This window comes from Typopeltis vanoorti, chromosome 12 (assembly GCF_054136105.1).
Source record: "Typopeltis vanoorti isolate ZY-2024b chromosome 12, IOZ_Tvanoo_1.0, whole genome shotgun sequence".
NCBI lineage: Eukaryota > Metazoa > Arthropoda > Arachnida > Uropygi > Thelyphonidae > Typopeltis > Typopeltis vanoorti.
In genome coordinates, this window is record NC_143560.1 from 138,297,641 (window position 1) to 138,319,905 (window position 22,265).

General features: G+C 36.8%; 1 protein-coding gene across 1 annotated transcript in view; it reads left to right on the top strand.

The window, feature by feature from the left end:
* Positions 1-21,770, top strand: part of LOC150101251 (uncharacterized) — a 187,878-nt gene extending 166,108 nt beyond the window's left edge. The window contains exons 13-14 of the mRNA XM_090402196.1: positions 7,705-7,777; positions 21,664-21,770. Of these exons, the coding sequence (XP_090258322.1) occupies positions 7,705-7,777; positions 21,664-21,770 (180 nt within the window). The remainder of the gene's footprint in view (positions 1-7,704; positions 7,778-21,663) is intronic.
* The last annotated feature ends 495 nt before the right edge of the window (positions 21,771-22,265 follow it).

Consider the following 22,265-nt stretch of genomic DNA (forward strand, 5'->3'; position numbering starts at 1 on the left):
CTTTCGAAGCAGTGTATTTATTAATCATCAGTTTGAGGGCATTTGTTTTATGTCTGTATGCTAATATGTATTCAAAAGAAATACTGATATATCACTCTATTCCATTGGCTTGCTCGTATCCTGTATACTTTAATTTTTGAAATACCTCCTTTGCAGTTGGTACTAACTTCCTTTACTTGTCCACTTAGGAACATCAGCGGCATCTCGTATCAAATAAGTGAACAAAGAAATTAATGAAGAATTCCAGAATATTTCATTTGTTACTTCATTGCCAACTGAAGTCATATCATAATTACTTTTCATTTGCTATGCTACCTCGTACTTTATACACCTGATGGAATTGCGGTACTTACTGTACATGTTTCGTTTCCTATGAATTTCCTATGAATGTTGATTCCTATGAATCAGTGAAGCCTAAATTTCTCAGCCAATCGTGATGCAGTTATGATTAACATCAACTACTTATTTATTTATTTAACGATTCCAGAAATGTTTTTAAACAGCAATCCACTCCACGAAATCTTAAAGATCATTCCGAAAATTATATATCTTTTCATTTTATTCCCGACATCACATCCTCCTCAGAGAATAGACTTTCACTTATTCCAATTATCTTTGGGCATACTGATTCAATCAATTCCGCAAATTTAGCTCTCTTGTTTTGAGTACTCCTTACATTTGTGTGCAAACATAACAATCCCTGTGTCTTTGAGGCCATTCTACTAGTCATTATTCTTTATTCTAGTTGCTATACCATCCTCTCTCTTCGGTCTGACCACTCCCGTTTCGCTGATCCTAACTGTGATTTCCATTCCTATCTGTCTCATCTTCACCTTTATGCATTCCATCACCTTGCGCTGCTGCAAGCACACCTTCAACCTCGTATCCAACTTCCTCCTGCCATGCAACCCATATGGCTGTGATATTCTGTTTCACGAATACCCTTTGATCGCTAGCTACATCTTCTACAACATCTTGATCCTGTGCCTTCTCAGTAAGCAATACCTTTTCTATATGTCCGGCACCAAGCCCAATCGGATATAATCCATGAACTTCAAACCATTCCAACCCTCCTTCACATTCAGTCCATATAAAAACATAAATGAAAAAAAAAAAAAAAAATATTATATATATATATGTGTGTGTGTAAATGTTTCCAAGGTCTAGTTTCTAATGGCCGCATGATCTGGTTACCCCGGGGATTCTTAGCACCCTCCGCCTTCGTGTTGAACTGCCTGCTGCTATAGGTGGTAACAATCCGGCCTCCGGAGAATGAGGGCCATTTTATTTCTGTCGGATTCATCTTGGAAGGTTAGACCCTAAATTTCCCATGCTAGCCAAGTGCGGGTTGGTGAATGGCAATATTTTCACATGGGATCGCCAATCCCAAAACTACTAGTCCACGGCTCTTTATTCAATATATTCAGAGCTGCCCTTATATCCAACGGATGGGAGTTAGGGTTTTCCCCCATCCGCTACCTAGGGGACGCGCTCGGTAGCCAGTGAGAGCCCCCAGAAACTAGAAACTAGACCTTGGAACATTAAACTGTAGGACTCTGAGCAGTGAAGCTCAGAGTCCTAACGGCTAACTGAACTAACCGAAGAGCTAAAGCGACTAAAATGGGATATTCTTGGAATGTGCAAAGTTAGACGTAATGGTGAAGAAATTCTTCAATTAAAAAATGGAGACATACCGTATTATACAGGCCAAGATAAGGAAAGAATCAGTGGAGTTGGATTCGTGATCAACAAAAAACTGAAGAAAAACATAATAGAATTTGACAGATTTCTGATCGAATAGCAAGTATTGTTGTTCAAATCTCGAAAAGATACACCCTTAAGATCATCCAAGTCTATGCATCAACAATAAGTCATACTGACAAAGAAATTGAAGCCTTCTGTCATGATGTATCCCAACTCAACAATAAAGGAAAATATCATTTCAGAATTTAATGGGAAATTTTAATGCTAGACTTAACTACCAACGGATGGTAGTTAGGGTTTCAACATTCAGATGAAAGCAACTGAATAGAATTGGTATTCAACATTCAGATGAAAGTTCAATGGGAAATTTTGGATATGGCATGAGAGACAAAAGAGGAGCAAGGTTAATAGAATTTGCAGAAAAAGAAAACCTGTATATCATGAATTCCTTTTTCAAGAAAAAATCACAGAAAGTGGACATGGAAAAACTAGTGAAATTGACGTTATCCTCAGAAATAAGAAAAACATCTTTCAAGACTGCTCTGTTATAAACACCTTCAACATTGGAAGTGACCATCGTATGGTATGCAGTAAAATCCAAATAAACTGCCAAAAAGAAAGAAGAAAATGTTTCTGAGATCAAAACAAAACATAGATGTACACGAAATCATCATTATTTACTTACTTACTGTCCTCTTCTGTCGGGGACGGGTTGAGTCTTCCATATTTCCACAACAACCTCCAGGAGTTTCGGTTTCTTGCGTGGCTGGTGAGCTGTCTATGTGTTTGTAATCCAGAGTTGGCCTTTATTGTTGTTGTCCATTTAGTTCTTGGTCTTCCTTTTTTATTCTTGCATACAGAGCAAGGTTGGGTAGTCTTTTTGATTGCATTTTCTCGACATGTCCGTCCCACTGAAGTTTTTTAGAGGTTTGGAGATTTTATTATTCTTCCAGATTTTACCTAGCTTATTAAATGATGACCATGCAGTCGATATTCTACGTTTAATAGTGGTCATGGTATCTAGGTGTCCTGTTATTGCTGTTTCTAAATAGTTGAATTGTTTTATCTGTTCACTCGTTGATCCATTCAAGGAGAGGTTTAGTTTTTCTTCGTTTTTTCCAATTATCAAGATTTTTGTTTTGTCTGTATTTATGGTCATGCTCTTCTTTAGCCAGTATTGTTTAGTTTGGTTATTAGGTTCACCATTTTATCTTTTGTGTCTGCTATCATTACAATGTCGTCTGCGTATTTTATGTTATTAAGGTTATAACCATTTAGGTTGACTCTTTTTTCTCTTTTCCAAGGCTTGGTTAACCATATCCTCTAGGTAGATGTTAAAAAGGTATGGGAAGATGGAACATCCTTGGGCTACTTCTTTACTGACGTTTACTTTATCTGTTGTTATACTATTGAATTTATTTATTGATTCTGTGAGACTACAATATTTTTCTAAGATGTTTAGGGTATCTTCATCGATTTGTTTCTGTTTTAATATTCTCAGTAAGGTTAGTCTGTTTATTGAGTCGAATGCCTATAGTTTGAAATCTATAAAACAGGAATGGATATTTTTGTTGTGTTCCCAGTATAATTCTGCTAGTATTTTGTATTATGAAGATCCGATCCAATGTGGAGCGATTCTTTCTGAAGCCTGCCACTAAGAATGATCTCATATGCACTCTTTATTCTGTTCTGTAAGACTCTTGTAAATATTTTGTAATCATGGCTGAATACATTCTCAGCATTAAACTCATACATACTCAACTCTTAACATTAAAAAAAAAAAAGATTCCAACACCAACTAAATTATAGATGACAATGTTCATATATTATAAAGTAATGACATTATTATCCCAAACCTTTTACAAGCTCACTTGAAATGGCTGGTACCACAGAACAGAAACAAGACAAAATATCTGAAGAAACAAAACAGCTTGTGATAAAACGAAGAGAAATGAAATAATCAATTAACACAATTGAGTTTTGTGTAAATAGAATACACTCAATTGTGTATTCTATTTTATAGAATATTCTATTCTGTAAAATAGAATACACAATTGAGTGTATTCTATTTTACAGAATAAAATAGAATACACTCAATTGTGCAAAACAATCAGAAAATGTATCAGAGAAGAAATAAGAAAATTGAAATAAATTCACACAACAAACAATTGAAAACAACCGTAGTCTCAAAAAAACGTCAAACGGCAATTGATGAACAGCAAGAAACATATGATTGCAGTCAAACTGCAAGATGAGACCATCACCAGAGATAGATATGCTATAGCAAAAAGAGTGGAAGAGTTTTACTCAATATTATATATCAGGATGATGAATTAAAGGAAGAAGAAGACAACTACGACACAGCTGAAGTACCACAGATTCTACCAGAAGAAGTTATGTTGAGCATCCAAAGCTTGCAAAATGGGAAAGCTGAAGGTGAGGACGGAGTTATAGCTGAACTTCTAAAAAACATGTGGAGCAATAATCTACAAGCTCTTAGCAAAACTATTTACATTATGCTTGACGAAAAATGATGTACAAACAACATGGAAGAAGGCTACCCTAATTCTGATACATAAAAAAGATGAAATAGAAGACTTGACGAATTACCGACCTATCAGTCTACTATCAGTGGTTTACAAAGTGTTTACAAAAGTCTTAGCTCATAGGCATTGTGCCACTCTAGACCTAGCACAACCAAAAGAACAGGCAGGCTTTCGAACGGGCTTGAATACAATGGACCATATTCAAGTTGTACAATAGATTATTGAATGGTGTAATGAATATCAGTCACCATTATATCTTGGTTTTATTGATTATGAGAAAGCCTTTGGTTCACTTAAAATTTGTGCAATACTAAAGCATTACGAAACCAACAAGTGGAGGAGGAGCCATACATCAGGACCATCAAATCAGCATACACCAATGCCACAGCAGCAATTCATTTCAATGGAAGCATCTCTACTGTGGGAATACAGAGAGGTATAAGATAGGGTGACACAATATCTCCAAAATTACTCACAGCTTGCCTAGAAGAAATATTCAAACTTCTTGATTGGGAAGGGAAAGGTCTGAAGATAAATGGAAGATATTTAAGCCATTTACGCTTTGCAGATGATATAGTTATCTTTACTTCAACTGCACAGACTCGTATCCATGAACTCAGAATTGCTAGCAGAACAGCTGGCCTAAAGAAGACCCAAGTTATGTTCAATAGCTATGTCCAACCAGAAATAATAAAAATCAATAATGAGGAAATTAAACAAATTGATCATTACATATACTTAGGACAACAGATATCAATGGAACAAAATATCATGGACAAAATTAAAAGGCGCACGATGCTTGGAAAGTATTTGGAAAATTACATTCAGTATTCAAAAGCCAACTACCATTATGCTTGAAGAGAAAAGTTTTTAACCAGTGTATTCTTCCTGTACTGACATATGACTGTGAAACATGGACACTAAATGCAAAGGAAATTCAAAAATTAGGAACAACACAATTTAGTATGGAAAGAAGTATGCTTGATATCACAAGATTGGACCACAAAAAGAATACATGGATAAGATCATGGATAAATCAAACCAAGGTCTCTGACGAAGAGTGAAACATCTGAAGTGGCAATGGGCTGGGCATATTGCTCGAAGAGAAGATCAACGATGGGCCAAAGAAGCACTGGATTGGATTCCACGAAAGGGAAAACGACCACGACGCTGACCTAAATCACGGTGGATTGATGATATCGTCACATTTGCAGGATAGACATGGACAGACAGTTTTGCAAAAATCTTGTAAAGGCTTTCATCCAGCAGTGGATCCACACAATGGCTAATAATGACGATGATGATGTAAGTGTAGGAATACGTACATACAGATGTAAAAATATAAATGTAAATATGAATATGTTGATAAACATAGTTTTAAGTAACTGATTAACATTTCTATATGTCTGCTTTTGTATTTACGTTGAATACTGTCAGGACCACAGATGCGAGACCTCTCGACACTTCTACGCATGGACCACAGATGCAAGAACCTTGGCTGGGACAATGCCAGGAAGAGTCAATTCATGTTGAAGGAGAAGAAGGGAATAAGACTATGTACTAATTCGTAACAACACACGAAATCGCGCAATCGATACGTAAAATTTTCCAACTGTTATACAAGCAAAATAGTTACGACTTTAAAAACTAGAATTTTCATAAAAGAAAAACTAATTTACCGACGTAAAATAATAAACACTCATCATTGATTACCCTATTGTCGGAATGGATTCGCCTTCTTTTGCAATGCGCAGAAGTGTTGACAGTTCTCGCATCTGTGGTCGGATTGTATTCGATGTAAATACAAAAACAGAAATATAAATGTTAATCAGTTATTTAAAAGCTAAATGTAATATATGCAGTAGAGCTTCTTGGAAATAAATTACTTCCTGATGGGGTTATTACTGGAAGGAAAACGCAAACACACACGTGGGTGGGTGTGAGTGAAAGCGATATCAACGACTCTGATGTTTTGGAAATAATAACCTGGTTGTGCATCATCAAATCTGAGATGAGATGAGATTTAAAAGGTTGCAGCGTTCTAAAATCTGTTTTTACAAAACTACTTTTACACAAAATCCAGGTGTACTTGTGTGAGCGTTGTTTACGTCCAGGAGCCGACAGTGCTGACCAGTTCTTTTGTTGAAAAAAAAATGGTTGCTAATTTAATCCAGTGTAATAGGGATTAAAAATAATTTTTTAGAAGAGTATATATGAGATTTTCATCTAAATCTGCGAGAACTACTCTGACTTCTAAAGAAACTCAGCTCTCGCAAAACTGACCAATCGTCTACAGAACATTCATAAGCAACATACACAGCACATCATATTCATGAAATTATGTGTTGTGTATTCGCAATAAATAATTTACGCACAACGCCTATCAGCAATCCTTAACAGCAGATAATTAATCGCTGATTTGATAGGTTGTTGGAGTGATGCATCAGTTTCTTGGGAAAGAGCGGAATAACGAGTTACCTCCCGGTGGTTTTTTATGAAATCGGTTCGAGGGCTGTTGTTAGACAAAACCAGTACCGTATAACTTTTCTGCGTGCTTCAAATACAAAACTTTGAATTCTAAACGTACACAGATCAAACAGCTAAGCTTTTTTGGAACATCTCAGAAAAAAAAAATTGCTGTCTCTGGATTTATTCGAACGCTTTTAGAAGAAGAACCGTCGCATCAAGCCGCATACCTTTCAGACATCACTCAATGAAGCCGGAAAAAAAGTGACATGCGATTAAAAAGAGAACTTTTTGGGCGTTGGCATCTGTTCGCCCCACCAAAATAACTCGACTTTTAAAAATATCAGTACAATTACAGCATGTAAACGTAATCCAGCAACCCATTCAATCGTTATTATTTACCCCATTGCAGAAAACACTTCTACTATTTAACCTCAGCAGATATTCGGTCACTCATTACCTGAATACTACGTTCCTAAAAGGAAAACTCTACGATATGATTTATTCGGTAATTTAGGATTATGTACATGATTTTAATGGATGTAAATGCTATGAATCCAAGCTATTCGAGAGAGAGAGAGAGAGAGAGAGAGAGAGAGAGAGAGAGTAGCATGCAGCTACCTCCTTCCCGTAGTTCTAAACTCTTATCCCTCGTGTTATTGTCTGTAATAGTGTGAGTTCTACAAGATTATTTGAGCTTCAAGCTTAACTTGCTTGCCAAAGATCGACTAATTTGGGACCGCCTAGAAAACGTTCCTCTTGTCGGCGACTACTATTCAACGTTTTTTATTTTCATTACTTATTCACAAACGTTCATAGAATGTGTTCTTATATCTTAGAGGCTTCGTATTACAGTATACCATATGTTTGATAACCGTTCACATAATATAAATATTAAAATCCATTAATGTGTGCTTAACTAAAATGTATTCTTTATTAAAATTTTAAACTTCAGTTTAATTAAAAAGTTTTCCTGATGATATTTCAGTTAAGAAGACAAGATAGTACGATCCAGTTTCTAAAAAGGGAAAATCAAAGACTTCAAGATAAATTAAACAAAGGTAAATGATGCAAACGCTTTCTCTGTTTTTTTGTGTGCGCCCGAACGCGCTCTTGTGTGGGCAAGGCTTAAGAAATTATCACCTGATAACCTCCTAAAAATAAACCAAACAATATCTCATCCAATTTTCAGCCTTTTTTTTTTTTTTGACCAATTCAGTTTTGCAGAACCCAACATTAGGATACAACAAAACTAACCATTATTAATATTATATGCATTCATGAAATATGCATTAATAATATGGTTTACAGGTATAAATACAGGGATGCAATGTCAAAAACGAAAACTTGCCTTTGTATGTAAGGTATGCTATTCACCCAGTCTTGAAAACGTGATGTCTTCCAAAAGTAAAGCGAGCGTTTCTGTCATAATGGACGCACACAAGTCTGTCTTTAAATATTCAGCATGCCGTGTCCTTTTTATCAAATAGGAAATTTCTTAGGGTTTCTTATAAAGGGAGAGGGAAACGGAATGAATTGCTAAATGATTTCCCTAAGGGGATTTTAGAAGTCCTGACAGATAATAAACTCTCCAGTTCAATTTTATCGGCTCCAGGTATGCCTTCTTATTTGTACTTCAGATGCATATTTTAGAAATGTGATTGGTACAGACTGTAGAGGTTATCCGTGCCTACGCTTCAACCTTACAAAAAAGAACAGCAGTGAATACGGTTTCAATAAACCGAAATTCAAAATACCCTGCTCTGATTTTTTTTTTCTTTTTTATGCAATGCCATCCCACAAAAGTTTCCAACCATAAAGCATAAGATTTGTGTATAAAACTGGTTTGCAATTTATTTTAAACAAATTAGCGAGTTCAGAAATTAACGCCACTTCAGACCGGTTGGCATTAAATGTGCCCTCTTTTGCAGGATGACTTTCATTGTGATTTTATCATTATCAGCATTCGCAAGGATGTACAGGATATTTTGACAGGACTACGTGATTAAGTAGACATTATAACTAACTTTCTTTCGACAATTTTACTCCGATAAATCTGTTATATGCCAGTCAGATCTTATATTTCAGTTTATTAAAAGACATTTCTAACTGCATCAATCCACCTAGATGATCTCGGGCTTCCTCTGGGTCTTTTACCTGCCATCTTAACATCGAACACCTGTTTTGCAAACCTTTCCTCTCCCATTCCGTTTAAGTGACTCACCTGAGGTTAGCTCTGCTAACACATTCCTGAATGCTAACAATGTCAAGTTCTTTCCTAATATCCTCGTTTTTAATATGTTTCTTCCAGGCTTTTACCAAGTGCTTAGTATGGAACCGAACTCTCAGACCCATAAGCCAAAATTGGTCTGAACATTGTAACTTCTCGTTTCAGTTAACGAATTTCCGAGGTAATTATTCTACATAAGAACGTTTTTATTTTCACTGTTTTTTTTTCTTTTCATCACTCTTTTTTTCCAGTTCTAATGTACTTGAATGGCCTCTGAAATATACGGCAACCTTCCTAATATTTGTTGTGTTCTCAAAAGTATTTCCACGACTTTTGTTGAATTACTGTTATGTATGTCTTTGTAGCATTATATTTTTCTCTGAGAAGATGCTGGATTAATGACATGGATTAACATTTGCATTTTTTTACTATTAAGTGTAGGTTGAACATCTTTACTATATGCCTGTCTCGTCTTCCTCGTTCAACGTGTTCTCCAGAGTGTACCACTGAGTTTTCGTGGTTTCTTTCTTGTTTTCGAACTCTTTTATTCAGCTTATTGAATGTCATTCTACAGAATACTCTACTGAGAAGCAAATAACTCCTTAGTTCAGAGAACCAGAATTCTTTGGTCTTGAGCCAACGTGAGCTTTCGACATTATCAGAGACCGTGACCTCCTTTTTAGTGTCTTCACTCCACGCGAATTCGTGAACATCTTTGTGTCAGAACATGTATTAGTTACTAACTAGTTCGTACATGAATTGATATCCAGCAGATACTTTACTGTTATCAGTTTTACTGTTTTCGCCAAATCTTCCCAGACACTTGCCCGACAGCCGTTTTTTATTCTGATGTTTACATCTCCAACAAAGTTGCGTTAGCCGCTTCCTCTAACGATTCAACATTTTCTCCACTTCTTCCTTAGTATACAACTATCTGTCGGAACATGAGCACAAATTAGTGTCCATTTTTCAATTCTCCATTTTGATTTTTGCTCACCCTACTTGAAAGTCACTTCCATTCAAGGAAATCGTGTTCGATGCGGAATACAACAGCTGTTTTGTTCCCTCCTTCCTTTCCGAGATCATTATTGCCTCAACATAACATCATTTAGCAGTAATGCCATCAGGAAGATAAAACCTTTGGGTGAATGAACAGCTCGGGGGAGAGGGGGGGATCAAAAGCAAGCATTGAAAGGTGCGAATATGGAATGCTAGAATAAACATTTCATGATGTGATCGATTCGAGTAACAATGAGAATCCTGATTCTCATTGTCTGCAATGGAAATAACTGAGTGCAAATGGGGTAGAAACAGGTAACAAAAAATAATTGGTCTGAACATAGGATTTTACTGCTGATACCTTGGTTTAAAAAGTGAAAAATATGACTACCATTTTTAAAGCAGTTAAGACAATCTTAACTGCTCTAAATGATCATGCAAATAATTATTTGTATGATCATTTAGATCGAGAGGACATAGCGAGATCTGATATGCTTCGGCATCAATGCGGTGGGAAAATAGAAAAACAGTTAGAGAGCTGCGAACAGTAAACTTTCTGAAAAAATGATCTCGCAATTAGGATATTTCTTAGCTGAAGAAGGTCAAAAATGCTATACTAGATACTTAATATGTAAAAATGCCACGCTATCTAAACTGGGATATCAGAAAGAATATATCCACCTTTAAAGAGAAGAGGCTGAATTTGTAAGATATGTGAGATGCGGAGGGGTTGAAGAAGCCAAAAGTTAAATTAAGAAAAGTACTGGTAGAGTATATAACCGAATATGGACCACAACAGTTGAGAATATATTGCGTATAATTGTAAGATGGATCCAGGAGAGTTCGGTAGGTTTGCTTGTCCTCAAGCAGCTGGGTTCTATTTGCTTGTTTTTTTTTTTTTCATTTTTTAAAGACAAAATGAAATCTACAGTAATGAGTTCTTTTCTATGCCATACACAGAGAATTTCGTTCAAATTGTGGCTTCAGGCAGATACCTGACATACCGCTTATCGGATGAATTACAGGTGCATCTGCCAGAATAGTGCAACATGATTATTTGCTGCTTGATCTAGAAACCTCTGAAAGCGTCAGTCACAGAACTTGTGGAATATTGGCGTAAATTAGGCAGTGATTTTACTATGGAGTCCTACTTACTTGCAGTCATTTCAAGCCTCTACCTATGATAAGCAGAGTGGGCGAAAAACACATCGACCACCGATATAAACGTGTTTGGTATCGCTTAAAAGGAACCGTGTGACTAATCACTTATATTTCTCCCCAAAGACATCCAAACACGATTAATTGACATCTATATGTCAAACATTGCTATACACAAGCTACTGATTGATTATCTCTTCCAGTAAACGGAGGTATTTTTCGTAATTAATTTTATTGAGTATAATGTACAGTATTTCAAGGTGACAATTTAATTCTTCAATCCAAAAATACCATCGTTTGAAGACTTTTTTTTCAGATATTTACAATGTTAACGAGATTTTGGAATATATTATAGTGAATTAGGCACAGGGCGTTTTCCTGTTCTGGGGGACGAAAAACCCGAGTTTCTGAGTGTAACCCACACTACCTCCACGAGACTGGCTAACTCAATTTAGTCGAAAGAAGTTAATCTCAGCTATTTTCCTTTTTGTAGCTTCTACTCATCACTCTCTTGACATACTATAGTCTGAAAATGAAATGAACGGATGTGTGCTTAGCATATCGCACTGAAAACCTCCTTCACTTCTCAACTCGTTTGGACCGAGTTCTCAATCAATACTCAAGGTTTGAAAATGGGGACCAAGATTAAAAAAAAAAGTGGGTTCTTCGTCACTGCTGCCCTTCTTACAAAGTTAACTTGAATCGGATGGAAAAAACGGTCTGCACTTTTGGGAATCAATGAACAATAAAATGAAGGATATTTACAATGAACATTGTAAATATCTGTAAAACAAGTGTTCAAACGATGGTATTTTTGGATTGAAGAATTAAATTATCACCTTGAAATACTCAATAAAATTAATTACAAAATCCGTTTCACCTTGTGTCGAATTTACTGGAAGAGATAATCAATCAGTAACTTGTGTGTAGCAATGTTTGATATATGGATGGAGAAAACTACTTCCGTATCAGGATTTTCTATGAAAAAAACAAAACAATATATATCATTTAGAATCTGTCATGCGACCAACTTCTGTTCTGTTCTATCTGTACGTTAATATTGGTCAACCAGCTGCTTTATATATCTTGTGCACTGCTGTAACGTTTAGCGTAGCACAATATGATCTGAATTGCCAGGGCATCAGCAAAATACTTCGGTGCAATCATTATTTTGCCAAACTGCTGAAATTAAACATTTATGAAATTAAATAGATAAACCTTTAGATACTGTTCTTTTCCTTTCGTCCAAGTTTTCATCTATAAGCTCACTGATATTTGTTATTTATAGATATTTCAATATCATAATGTCTTCTAATATTTATCCATTTAGTTTCAATTTGCATCACTTTTGTTCTTTCGCATTAACCACTGTCGATATTAAATCTGCAATATTTCCATATTAAGATTACTTCATTATTGTAATTTAAAAATTGCCTTTGAAGGTCATCTTATCATTATAAGAAATACTTACAATCTCTTCTGGCAATGCATTCCATCCATTCACCGCCATCTAAGCAAAAATTCTAGTCAAACACACAATTTCCAGGGATGACACTTCGCTCTCTCCTCCTCCTATAAAATCCCTTTAATAACTTATATGCGTTTACCATATCTCATCCTATAATATCTTCAAACACCAGCCAATCAGCTAGTTTCTGGAGCCCACAGACCTTCAATCTGTGCTCTTAGGAAATATTCCACAGAACTGTCGAAATATTTGTCACTCTTCACCCGATCCTCTCCACCACTTCATCGCCAAAGAATCCAGGCAACCAGATCTGTACGCAATAGTCCAGATGTGGTTTCATTGATGTATTATAAGGTGAAACAATCCTGCTTGTCAGTGTGTTCAACAAGTACTGTAAGTTGCGATATTTTGGCCACCTTTCCAATATGCCTTCTAAACTTCAATTATCTGTCTCCATCAATATTGTACCACGCCCTGTGATCTCACTTCCCAAATTGCATCTACTTAGCCACGTTGAACTAGCGGTCATTTAACTTGCCCATACCTCCAGCATATGTAAGCCATCCTGCAAGATCTCTGCACCATCTCCATTGACTGTGGCTCTTCCCAATTTTGCATCTTCACCATATAAGCGAATATTTCCTGCAAAATTATTTCCAGTATCATTAACTTACAAATGAAATAACGGAAGACCAAGTACTGACCCCTGAGGCACACTACTAGCTATGTTACCTGCCTTCTCCTGAACCCAACTCCTTCATAAACCACTCTTTGACATCAAATTATCGGTTGCCCTCTAATCCAAATCTCCAGCTTTAGATCCATTCTCATTTGCTCCAATGTATGCAACAGAATTCCATGTGGAATCTGGCTTTTGCAAAGTTCAGCATTATCACTGAGTCAGCTGAGCATGGATTTTCTTTATCCAACTCCACTATTACTTGATTATAGAAAGTAAGTCATTAAGGCAAGGCCTACCCTTCACAAAACCATATTACCCTCATAAAGTGTCACATTTGTCTCCACCCTGTCCTGAATTCTGATTTTTATCTACTTCTCAAAAGCCTTAACCACCACTCCTGATAGAGATAGACATCCACAAAGAATTCGTTCGCCTGGCCAAATGGTCAATGATGAGTTTTATCGCGAAGTTTTGAAGCGATAACGAGAATTCGTCGCATACGGCATAAATATCGTGACGACCGACCGTTCGTCAAAGCACATTGTCACTCTTGGCATTATAACTCGGCTTCTAATGAAACAAATGTCATACATAGTTCACACAACACTAATGAAGGTTTCGACAACAAAAAGATACAACAGGTGGCGCCACTAGTTTCGTCTATTTTCGAACATCTATTTCCGGTTTCTTTTTGGATAGAGGGTGTATGCAGGTATTTGGATGTAAAGGACTGGAAATAAAGGTTCTTTGTTTATTTGGACACTTTGGATCAAGGCCTATTTCCTTCCTGATATTCATGTTGTAAAGTTGATGATCTATGAAGTCTGCATTTTTGATTCCAATGTATTCGCCTAAATAAGTTTTTAGGAAGATATTATCGCTTTGGTAGCTTCTGATATTATTAATGAATTTTATGGTGAAAAAGTTTCGTCTGTACTCCAGCAGGTCAAGCCCATATTCCTGTTGGGCTCTGATATTGTTAGTGGATGAGACTGCACCAATGATAATCATCTGAAAATTTTCCACTGGTGTTGTTAGAGTTCTTTAAAAACAAAGACTCAGTTCTAAGTGGACTGAAAATTGCTACAATACTTATCCGTAAAAAGTGGAAATCTTATTGCAATCGCAATGAAGTAACTTTTAATGGCGTAGATGAATACGCAAACTGGTTGGCGTGTTCCCTTAAGCCAAGCTATTCAGAATAACTTTTTTCTTTGCGAAAATTATTCTGAATGAATGTTTTTTTTTAATATGACATAAATAAATGCTAATTTAAGGCACATATATGTCTGCTTAAAAGTTATTAAACCATTAGATACATCTGCAAGCGAAAAGCAGTGGTTCGCTATATAACTCTGGTCTGGACCCCTACATGTCGTATGACTGAAGTATGCCTGAAGTTATTACCGCTAGATTTAATCCATCTGAAGTATCTCCAGTTCTCTTTAAAATTGCACCTTGCTTTGGAGATACTTCGTAACAGGGATACGAATTCCTACCGATTCCTCGCCTAAAGTAAGATGAAACTCGACCACGATATGAGCCTTCTTATCATGTAAGATCCTCTATAGGTAATCACATCTGAAAATGCCTTCTTTGTTATGTTCATGCATCTTCACGAGCAATCTTAGTATCGCTTCGATCCAGTGGACCTGAAATGTGAGGGAAGCACAGCACCATCTTCGTGGACTTTATTCGGGAAGCACAAAGAGTGTATCTACTTGACATTTCAGAATATTCGAGGAGGAGCGGAAAAAAACAGCACAGTAAACAATTACTCCTGTTAATATTAACAGTACATGTTTTATGGCTCCGTAACATACATCATTAACAGCGCATTTGGTATTGACGATGCTTTTGGTGAAGGGACCCAGTTTCGAATGTCCTATAGGACACCAAATAGCTTTAATATTTATCTGAAAATAAACCAGTTATTCTCATATGGGGCAGTAGTGTCCTTCCGGAAATTACCTTTTCTTTCAAAAAGTGCAAATCAACCAGCATACATGCGCAATTAATAGACATAACACTACCTTCGTATCTTTCAGTCCTATTTCCAGAAATACCATAACCATCTAAAACATATAGTGGTGTCAGGACCCAGTAAGTTGGCTTTGAAATTTGTTTTCTGATACTTCAGTTCACCAAGAATTATGCATCCACTTCAGAACTATGTAAGTGCATTTCTGAAACATTGCGAATGATACGAAACTGCATAATCATGGAGGCGATTATGATAAGAGAACGATTGTTTGTGATTCCAGTCGGATTCATATTGGATAGCATCTGCATAAGTGATCCGTCAGTCAAAAATAGAAATCTGAAAGCTGTCCATTCTGGGTCTTGTAGACTCCAGTTGTGCATACAAAAAGCTTGTATGCACAACTACACCAATGGCCGAGTGCCAGGGGGGAAGGTGGTTTATTGCCTTGATGAACATGTTGTTCCCTCGACATATTCACCAAATGGTAAAATTCACCAATTGTTCTGTGAATGTGAATTTGTGCTAGTATGAGAGCTGACCTTTCTTGTACAGAAATCTTGTGTACACAAAAGCTCTTGTAACCTAATGTGCAGTTTGCTCTCTTCTAGTTTAAGACTTTAGATTTCTCACCATTTTAACATGAGAAATAGAGCTAAGATTTAATATTACTTGCTCAGATGCACAGTCTGAGTAAGCAGTTACCTGTGAATTAATTTCATTAATCCATAGTAATATTAGAAGTTATTTTTCAGTTAATTACAGATTAAGTTAGTAAGCAAGAAAGCCATTACTTATGCACAGGTTTTCCATTAATCTACGATAAACCTTAATACATTTGGTAGCTCCCGTCTAAATGGTTTGCGTATCCGTTCAGCCAACCAGCTATAAGATGCGAATCCTGCTGTGAGACATTTATGAACGTTTAAGTTCAGGAATATCAAGTGGGAGATACATTTCAGGGCTTGGTTTAGAGTAACATTCTCTCTAAAGTTGGTCTGAAATGCCTTTTAATGTGTATTCTTTATATTCCTTAGTGGGTGGTATTCTCCTAGGGTGTAAGTGTTCTTCCAAGATTTACAACTTTTTTCGTGCGAAACTCGTAAAAAGCGAACCCTTGCAGCTCTTGGCATATTTTTATTCCTTTAAGCTGTTTCCTTAACGAATACACAACAGACGTTATGTTTGGAGAAATAAACCTCTAAACTGGTGTTCAATATGTAGCCCCCTTCCCAAAATCTTACTTCTGTTAAATTTTGTATCTCAAACTGAATTTAATTGCCCAGCTCCCCTCACCTACAATACCGATTACCTCCTTTTTCAGAATCGCTTTCAAATAGTTAAAAATCATAAATTTGGCATTCACCTCATGGGGTATACGAATTGCCGCATTTTGCTATCGAACAATTGCAGCCTTAACGCACAGCTTGAAATCTTACATCTCCTAGAAGAGGTGGAACATGCACTTTCCACCAAGAAAGTCCCGAAAGGAAATACGATCTTTTGAGACTCGTAAAACCAAGGTATCTCTGAATCTCCAGTTTTTCAACTGCATGACGTGTTCGCGGATAAATCGATCAGTTAAGACGAAAATCGTTGCTTCACAGCTGTAGTTGGTTCAGCTGCAATGCCGTACAATCCTACATATTTCCATAACTGACGTCATTCCCATACATACGGCATTCTTTCCAAATCTTCGTTGAATCTGTTCCTTCTGTTTCACTCCTGTCCTACTTGCTCCTCGAAATTTAAAGGCGGATTCCGATAGTGCATCATTTAAGTATTTTAATATTTCCCATTTTAACAGAGAAAATCCATCTAGAAACGGACACTCGGGATCGGACCTGGATTATCCTTACTTTTTCATATTAATATAACCTATTCTGAATGGAACAACTTGGCTACTTCTCAGGTCATTCCAGCAAGATCACTATCGCCCATCGGGGGGGGGGGGGGGGGGGGGGGGGGCTATCAATCAGCTTAAGTCTTTGTCCTGAAGTTCTTTCTCACATACTGCACGACTAAGCTATCTCCCAATAGCCTAATAAATCGAACTTCATTCTTAGTAGGCCATTCGTCAGATAATTAGCCAACCATGATAATTATTCGTGAGAGCCAGGGTGATTTGGAGATGAATTTTTTTGTCATCGGCAAACCACGTCATATATTTGTCATACAGTATGCACAGGACATACTGTATAGAAACTGTTACAAACATTGAAATCGCAGCTTTCTACATTAACTCGAATCAAATCTTTCGGCATTAGTAGACTCCCCATTTATCTCGTTTGTCCTTCCTGAAATCTGGAGACTTAGTGATGATTAACAAATGAATAATTTCCTAGTGGCCAATAAAAAAAATAAAAAATCAACAGCTTGAATATCCCATCAGTAAACTGTCCTGCTAAAATATGAGTTCCGTGTACTTTTTTCCCCTTACTTCAGAGAGTGATCTAAAATAATATAAAACTGAGTACCGAGCACGTGCTCGGAACTTCACAAACTAACTTATTCATTACAGGATGAACACAAATTAACTTTTGGCAGTCTTCTAGACCTCCAGAAACTTGACTTTCGATTATTAGAATTAATAACCCGTGCGTTAACGTCTACATCACAATCAGTGAAGTTTAAATTGTAGCAATTTCATTCATCCCTCATCTTTATTTCATTGCAAACGAAATGCAAAATTGCGAAAATTCATTGAAAATAGTCGCAAAAGCGTTGTGTGAATAGATATATTCCCAAAGTTAAAAAAAAAAAATCTAATTCTTAAACTCGAATCCACCTGTTAAACCAATTTTTCCATCTGTATATTCCTGCGTTACTGGAACTGAAAAATTGATCCAAATTGTAACCGCGTGGAGACAGAAAACGTGACTATTTTAACTTATTCAGAATTAAAAATTGACAGGAATCTAAGGAACCTGGAAACCAGGTAGGATAACTCTTACTGTCACATACTTCTGAACACCAGTTTTTTTTTTTTTTTTTTAACAAAAACAAAACAGCTTGTCACAGTTAAGGTTAAGAACATCTAGTATTTCGCTGGATACAAAACATTACATAGTACTGTGTATACTGTGCTGGGAAGAAACGTATCGCAACACCATGACCACTAATATCTTTAACACAATCGACCTCTTATCATAATCGCCTCCATGACCATGCAGTTTTATATCATTCGCAATGTTTCATGAACGCACTTACATCGTTCTCAAGTGGAGCCCTGCAGGAACAGCATAATTCTTGGTTAGCTTGAAGTATCAGAACGCAAATTTCAAAACCAACTTACTGGGCCCGTATATCCGTATATATTTTAGATGGTTACGGTATTTCTGGAATAAAAAAATTGTACTAAGATAAAAAGTAAATAAATAAATAAAAGCAGGCAAGAATTTACGATCCTGTAGGAAGAATACAATGATTCACAGAAATGCATAAAAAAGAGCAATTTTTCTAATTCGTAAACAGAGGTGTTGAATGAATAATTGAGTTACTGTCATGTGGCTGGAAATGCAGCTGAAGCAACTGGCTCCGGATACGCGTCAGAGTACTGTCACTGTTGGATGTACGTTTCCTCTCCAGCTGTCTGTTAAAAAGCCCTTGCAGGAGTTTCTCTCGTGGAGAGAATACGAATCCAGGATTTTCTAACCAAAGGGAATATTGTTCGACATTCTGTCAAATGTGCTGCTTTCCAAGAGAGAAGAGAACGAGACCAGTGATTTGGGTCATCCTGAGTGAGTGAATCCGTCTTTCTCTTAAGCATACATTCCTTTGTGAAAAACCAAGTCCATGTATTGTGTAGGCTTACTCTTAGACCTGAGAAAAACTTTTAAGGTCCTGGTGTGTGTGTGTGTGTGTGTGTGTGTGTGTGTGTGTGTGTGTGTGTGTGTGTGTGTGTGTGTGTTCCTTTAAGCACTCGTATTTCACGTGTAGCCGTCAAGATATTTTCCTCAGTGCTCTTGCAATAAATAAATCGACTTGGACGCTTAGGTTCGTTAGACATGAATGACCATTATATTTATTTAGCGTTCGGCTAATGGAAGTACTAGTTTTCTAAGAGAACCTGAGTTTTTCCGTTACGCTAAAATCGCGACACGAAGGTGTACGTTTTGCACTGATGCTTGTTTCAGTTGTTTTTGAAACGGTAATTGCGATACATGTACTTCAGTTTCTTTATAGTTTTTTCCGTTTACTGTTAGCTTCTTTAGACGTCGAAAAACTAGTACTGCGCATAGTAGACATGATCTGAAAGCTGTTTTAGACGCTGCATTGCATTTATAGTGGACAGCAAAAGAAACGACAAGAAATAGTTTCCCCCAGGGTCTTAATTTTCTTCACTAAGCCAGAAAAGAAAGAACGGATTGCGCACATTTTACTACTGAGAGGTGCGTTTTACATTCAAGCTACTTTAAAACAAATAAATGAAAGTAAATAAAATAATAATCTATCCTCTCTAGCAATAGCCTTGGTATTTTTCCTTCTTGCAAAAATACAAAAAAATAAAACTTCCCCACCGTTATGGGGAGGTGGGGAAAACTCTTGTATGTTTTGAAGTCCATGCTCAGTTCTGCCCTCGTGAGCTAGAAGAGACCTGAGAGAAACGCTTCATTTAGCCAACGGATCCTGACAAGCGACGTGTTGGCCAGTGCTGAATAACACTCCCCAAAACATGACATTCATCTTCAACCTATAACATCCCTGGTGAGAAATAGCCGAGATTGTTTCCCAAGAGAAATCTCCTCTCTCAACACATTGCCGTGATGGCGAGACAGACAGTCAAGACCATCACGGCGTATCTGAATGAATAACTTTCTACCTTGTAGATTAACCAGAATGATTCAAAGCATTGGATATCGTGATCACCCGATCTTATTTCACTAATTTCCATTCCGGAGTTACTTGCGAAGCACGGTCTTCGCAAGTTACACGATCGCCGCAGTCGTTGAACATTTATACCTTACAATCAAATGAGAAAAGCTCAATATCGCTATTCATTTGGGTATTATTATGCTGAATTGTAACTTTTTTTCCGTCAATAATTGTAAAGTTAAGGAATGCTTTACGTTTCCACCTCAAAATTCACGTTGATAAATATTCATGTTATATGGATATTTCTGACAAAAAATGACATCTGGAAAAAAAATGTGAAGCCATCGAATAATAAGAGGCAGTAAGTGTGACTACAGCTACTGAGATGATATACTATCCTCGAAAAGATAATCTCATTAGTTCGAAACAATTTCGGATTTTACTCTACGTCTAGATAGACTGAACGGAACACACACACACACCCATAACAAAAAACAAACATACAAAAAAAGATGACTGCCCGAGTGACTCTAAATAATACATTTGCTTCGGCGTATATTAAAACCAATCCCAACCCGTTCTCATAGGTTCGTCGCGTTTGTGTATTTATAAAGAAAAACATTTGGCACAAACCAAGGTGTCGTCACCATACCACTTCTTCTTCTTCGGCAAATCTCATGTTAATCAAGTTATGCAATTATTACCGGCATGTTCGCGTAGGTAACCCCAAAACGTATTCAAAGTTTTGCATCACTTCGTCAACATTCAGAAATTAGAAATGACGTTCCCTTTATGGAATCGTCCCATTCAGGACTAACTCCAACCCATCCACCCCAATTTATTGTATAACAAAACGTGCTGGGAAGGGATTTATGTCTTGTGTTTTCTACATCTGGCTTCGAGTTTTTTCTATATGAATTGTATCAACATAACGTATGATAAACATAAAGTGTTTTGTTTACTTTTGGAAATAATATTGATTCGTATTTTATTGCACTTGTGATGATAATACAGTTGGAAAATTTCATTTAATTATTGAATCTGGTCAGATAATCGTTTGAAATGCAGTTTTAATTTTCGAAATGCAATGAAACATGCCTCCGAAAATCCGAAAAATAGAAATGGTCTTCAATATGTTTCAATGAGACCGAGTCTCTAAAAGATGCGTTCAGACTACGAGAATGGACCGAAAGAATATAAATGTGAGATTTCATCTGTTGGTTGGAATTATAAAGCAAGTGAAGCATGTTCTTCGGCATATTTAGGTAATCTGCAGTGAAATATTGTGAAGGTTTTTTAGCGTTTTACAATGAGATCTCGTCCCGGATGGTGCTTTTTAATCGATGGTCGCTTTTCGAAGGTGCATTGGGACTCTGCGAGAAACGAAAACAGGATGTGGCACGGTCAAAGATTGATGAATGGAGCTCATCTGTAAGTGTAGGTGATAATTTACAGCCTAAAAATGGAATTGGGATATGTGTCGCGAGCGCGAGGAGCGTAAAAATAATGCGTGCAGCCGAGTAAATATATTAATGGAAATGTTGGTTATATAGATTAGTTTTCGTACTTGGTTGTGTCATCGGGTCTCTAATATTTATATTTTTCATTTTTCAGCAGAAAGCAAATCCACAAAAGTCCTCATGGAGTCCTTAGAACAGACCTCGGCAGAGTTTGATAAATTGTGTAGTCTACAAATTCAGCAGCAGCATGGAAACAGATGACTTCTTCGTCGGAAAGCCAAAACAGTTGTGATATAATATTTCTACATCCATCAGTGCCAAGAGCAAAAGGCAGAAATGCCCTATGAATGTATATAGTATTTGTTCATTTTTTCCTGTCTCTTTTTGCGTGTGTGCTTAGACACGTGCATTCAAAGGACCTATTTTTATAAATGAATGGGCATTATAAGCAAAATGGTGTAAATATATGTATATTATGTATAAAAGTCGGAATTTCAAGATTACTTTCTTTTTTAGGTTTTAAGATATCCGCGAGGGTATCTGTACCGCTGAGTTCCGGAATCGCTGATTCCAAACGGTTGCGTTCCTCTTCAGGGGAGGGAGTGATGTTTAAGGGGCGAGTAGCCAACTTCTCGAAGTGATCAATTCATGCCACTATTCGATAATCAGTAGTTAAAATTCCCCCCCCCCCCTCTCCTCCGATGCGAAATACTTTTCTGCTAAGAGTTCTACTGTACAAGAGAGAGAACATTTTTA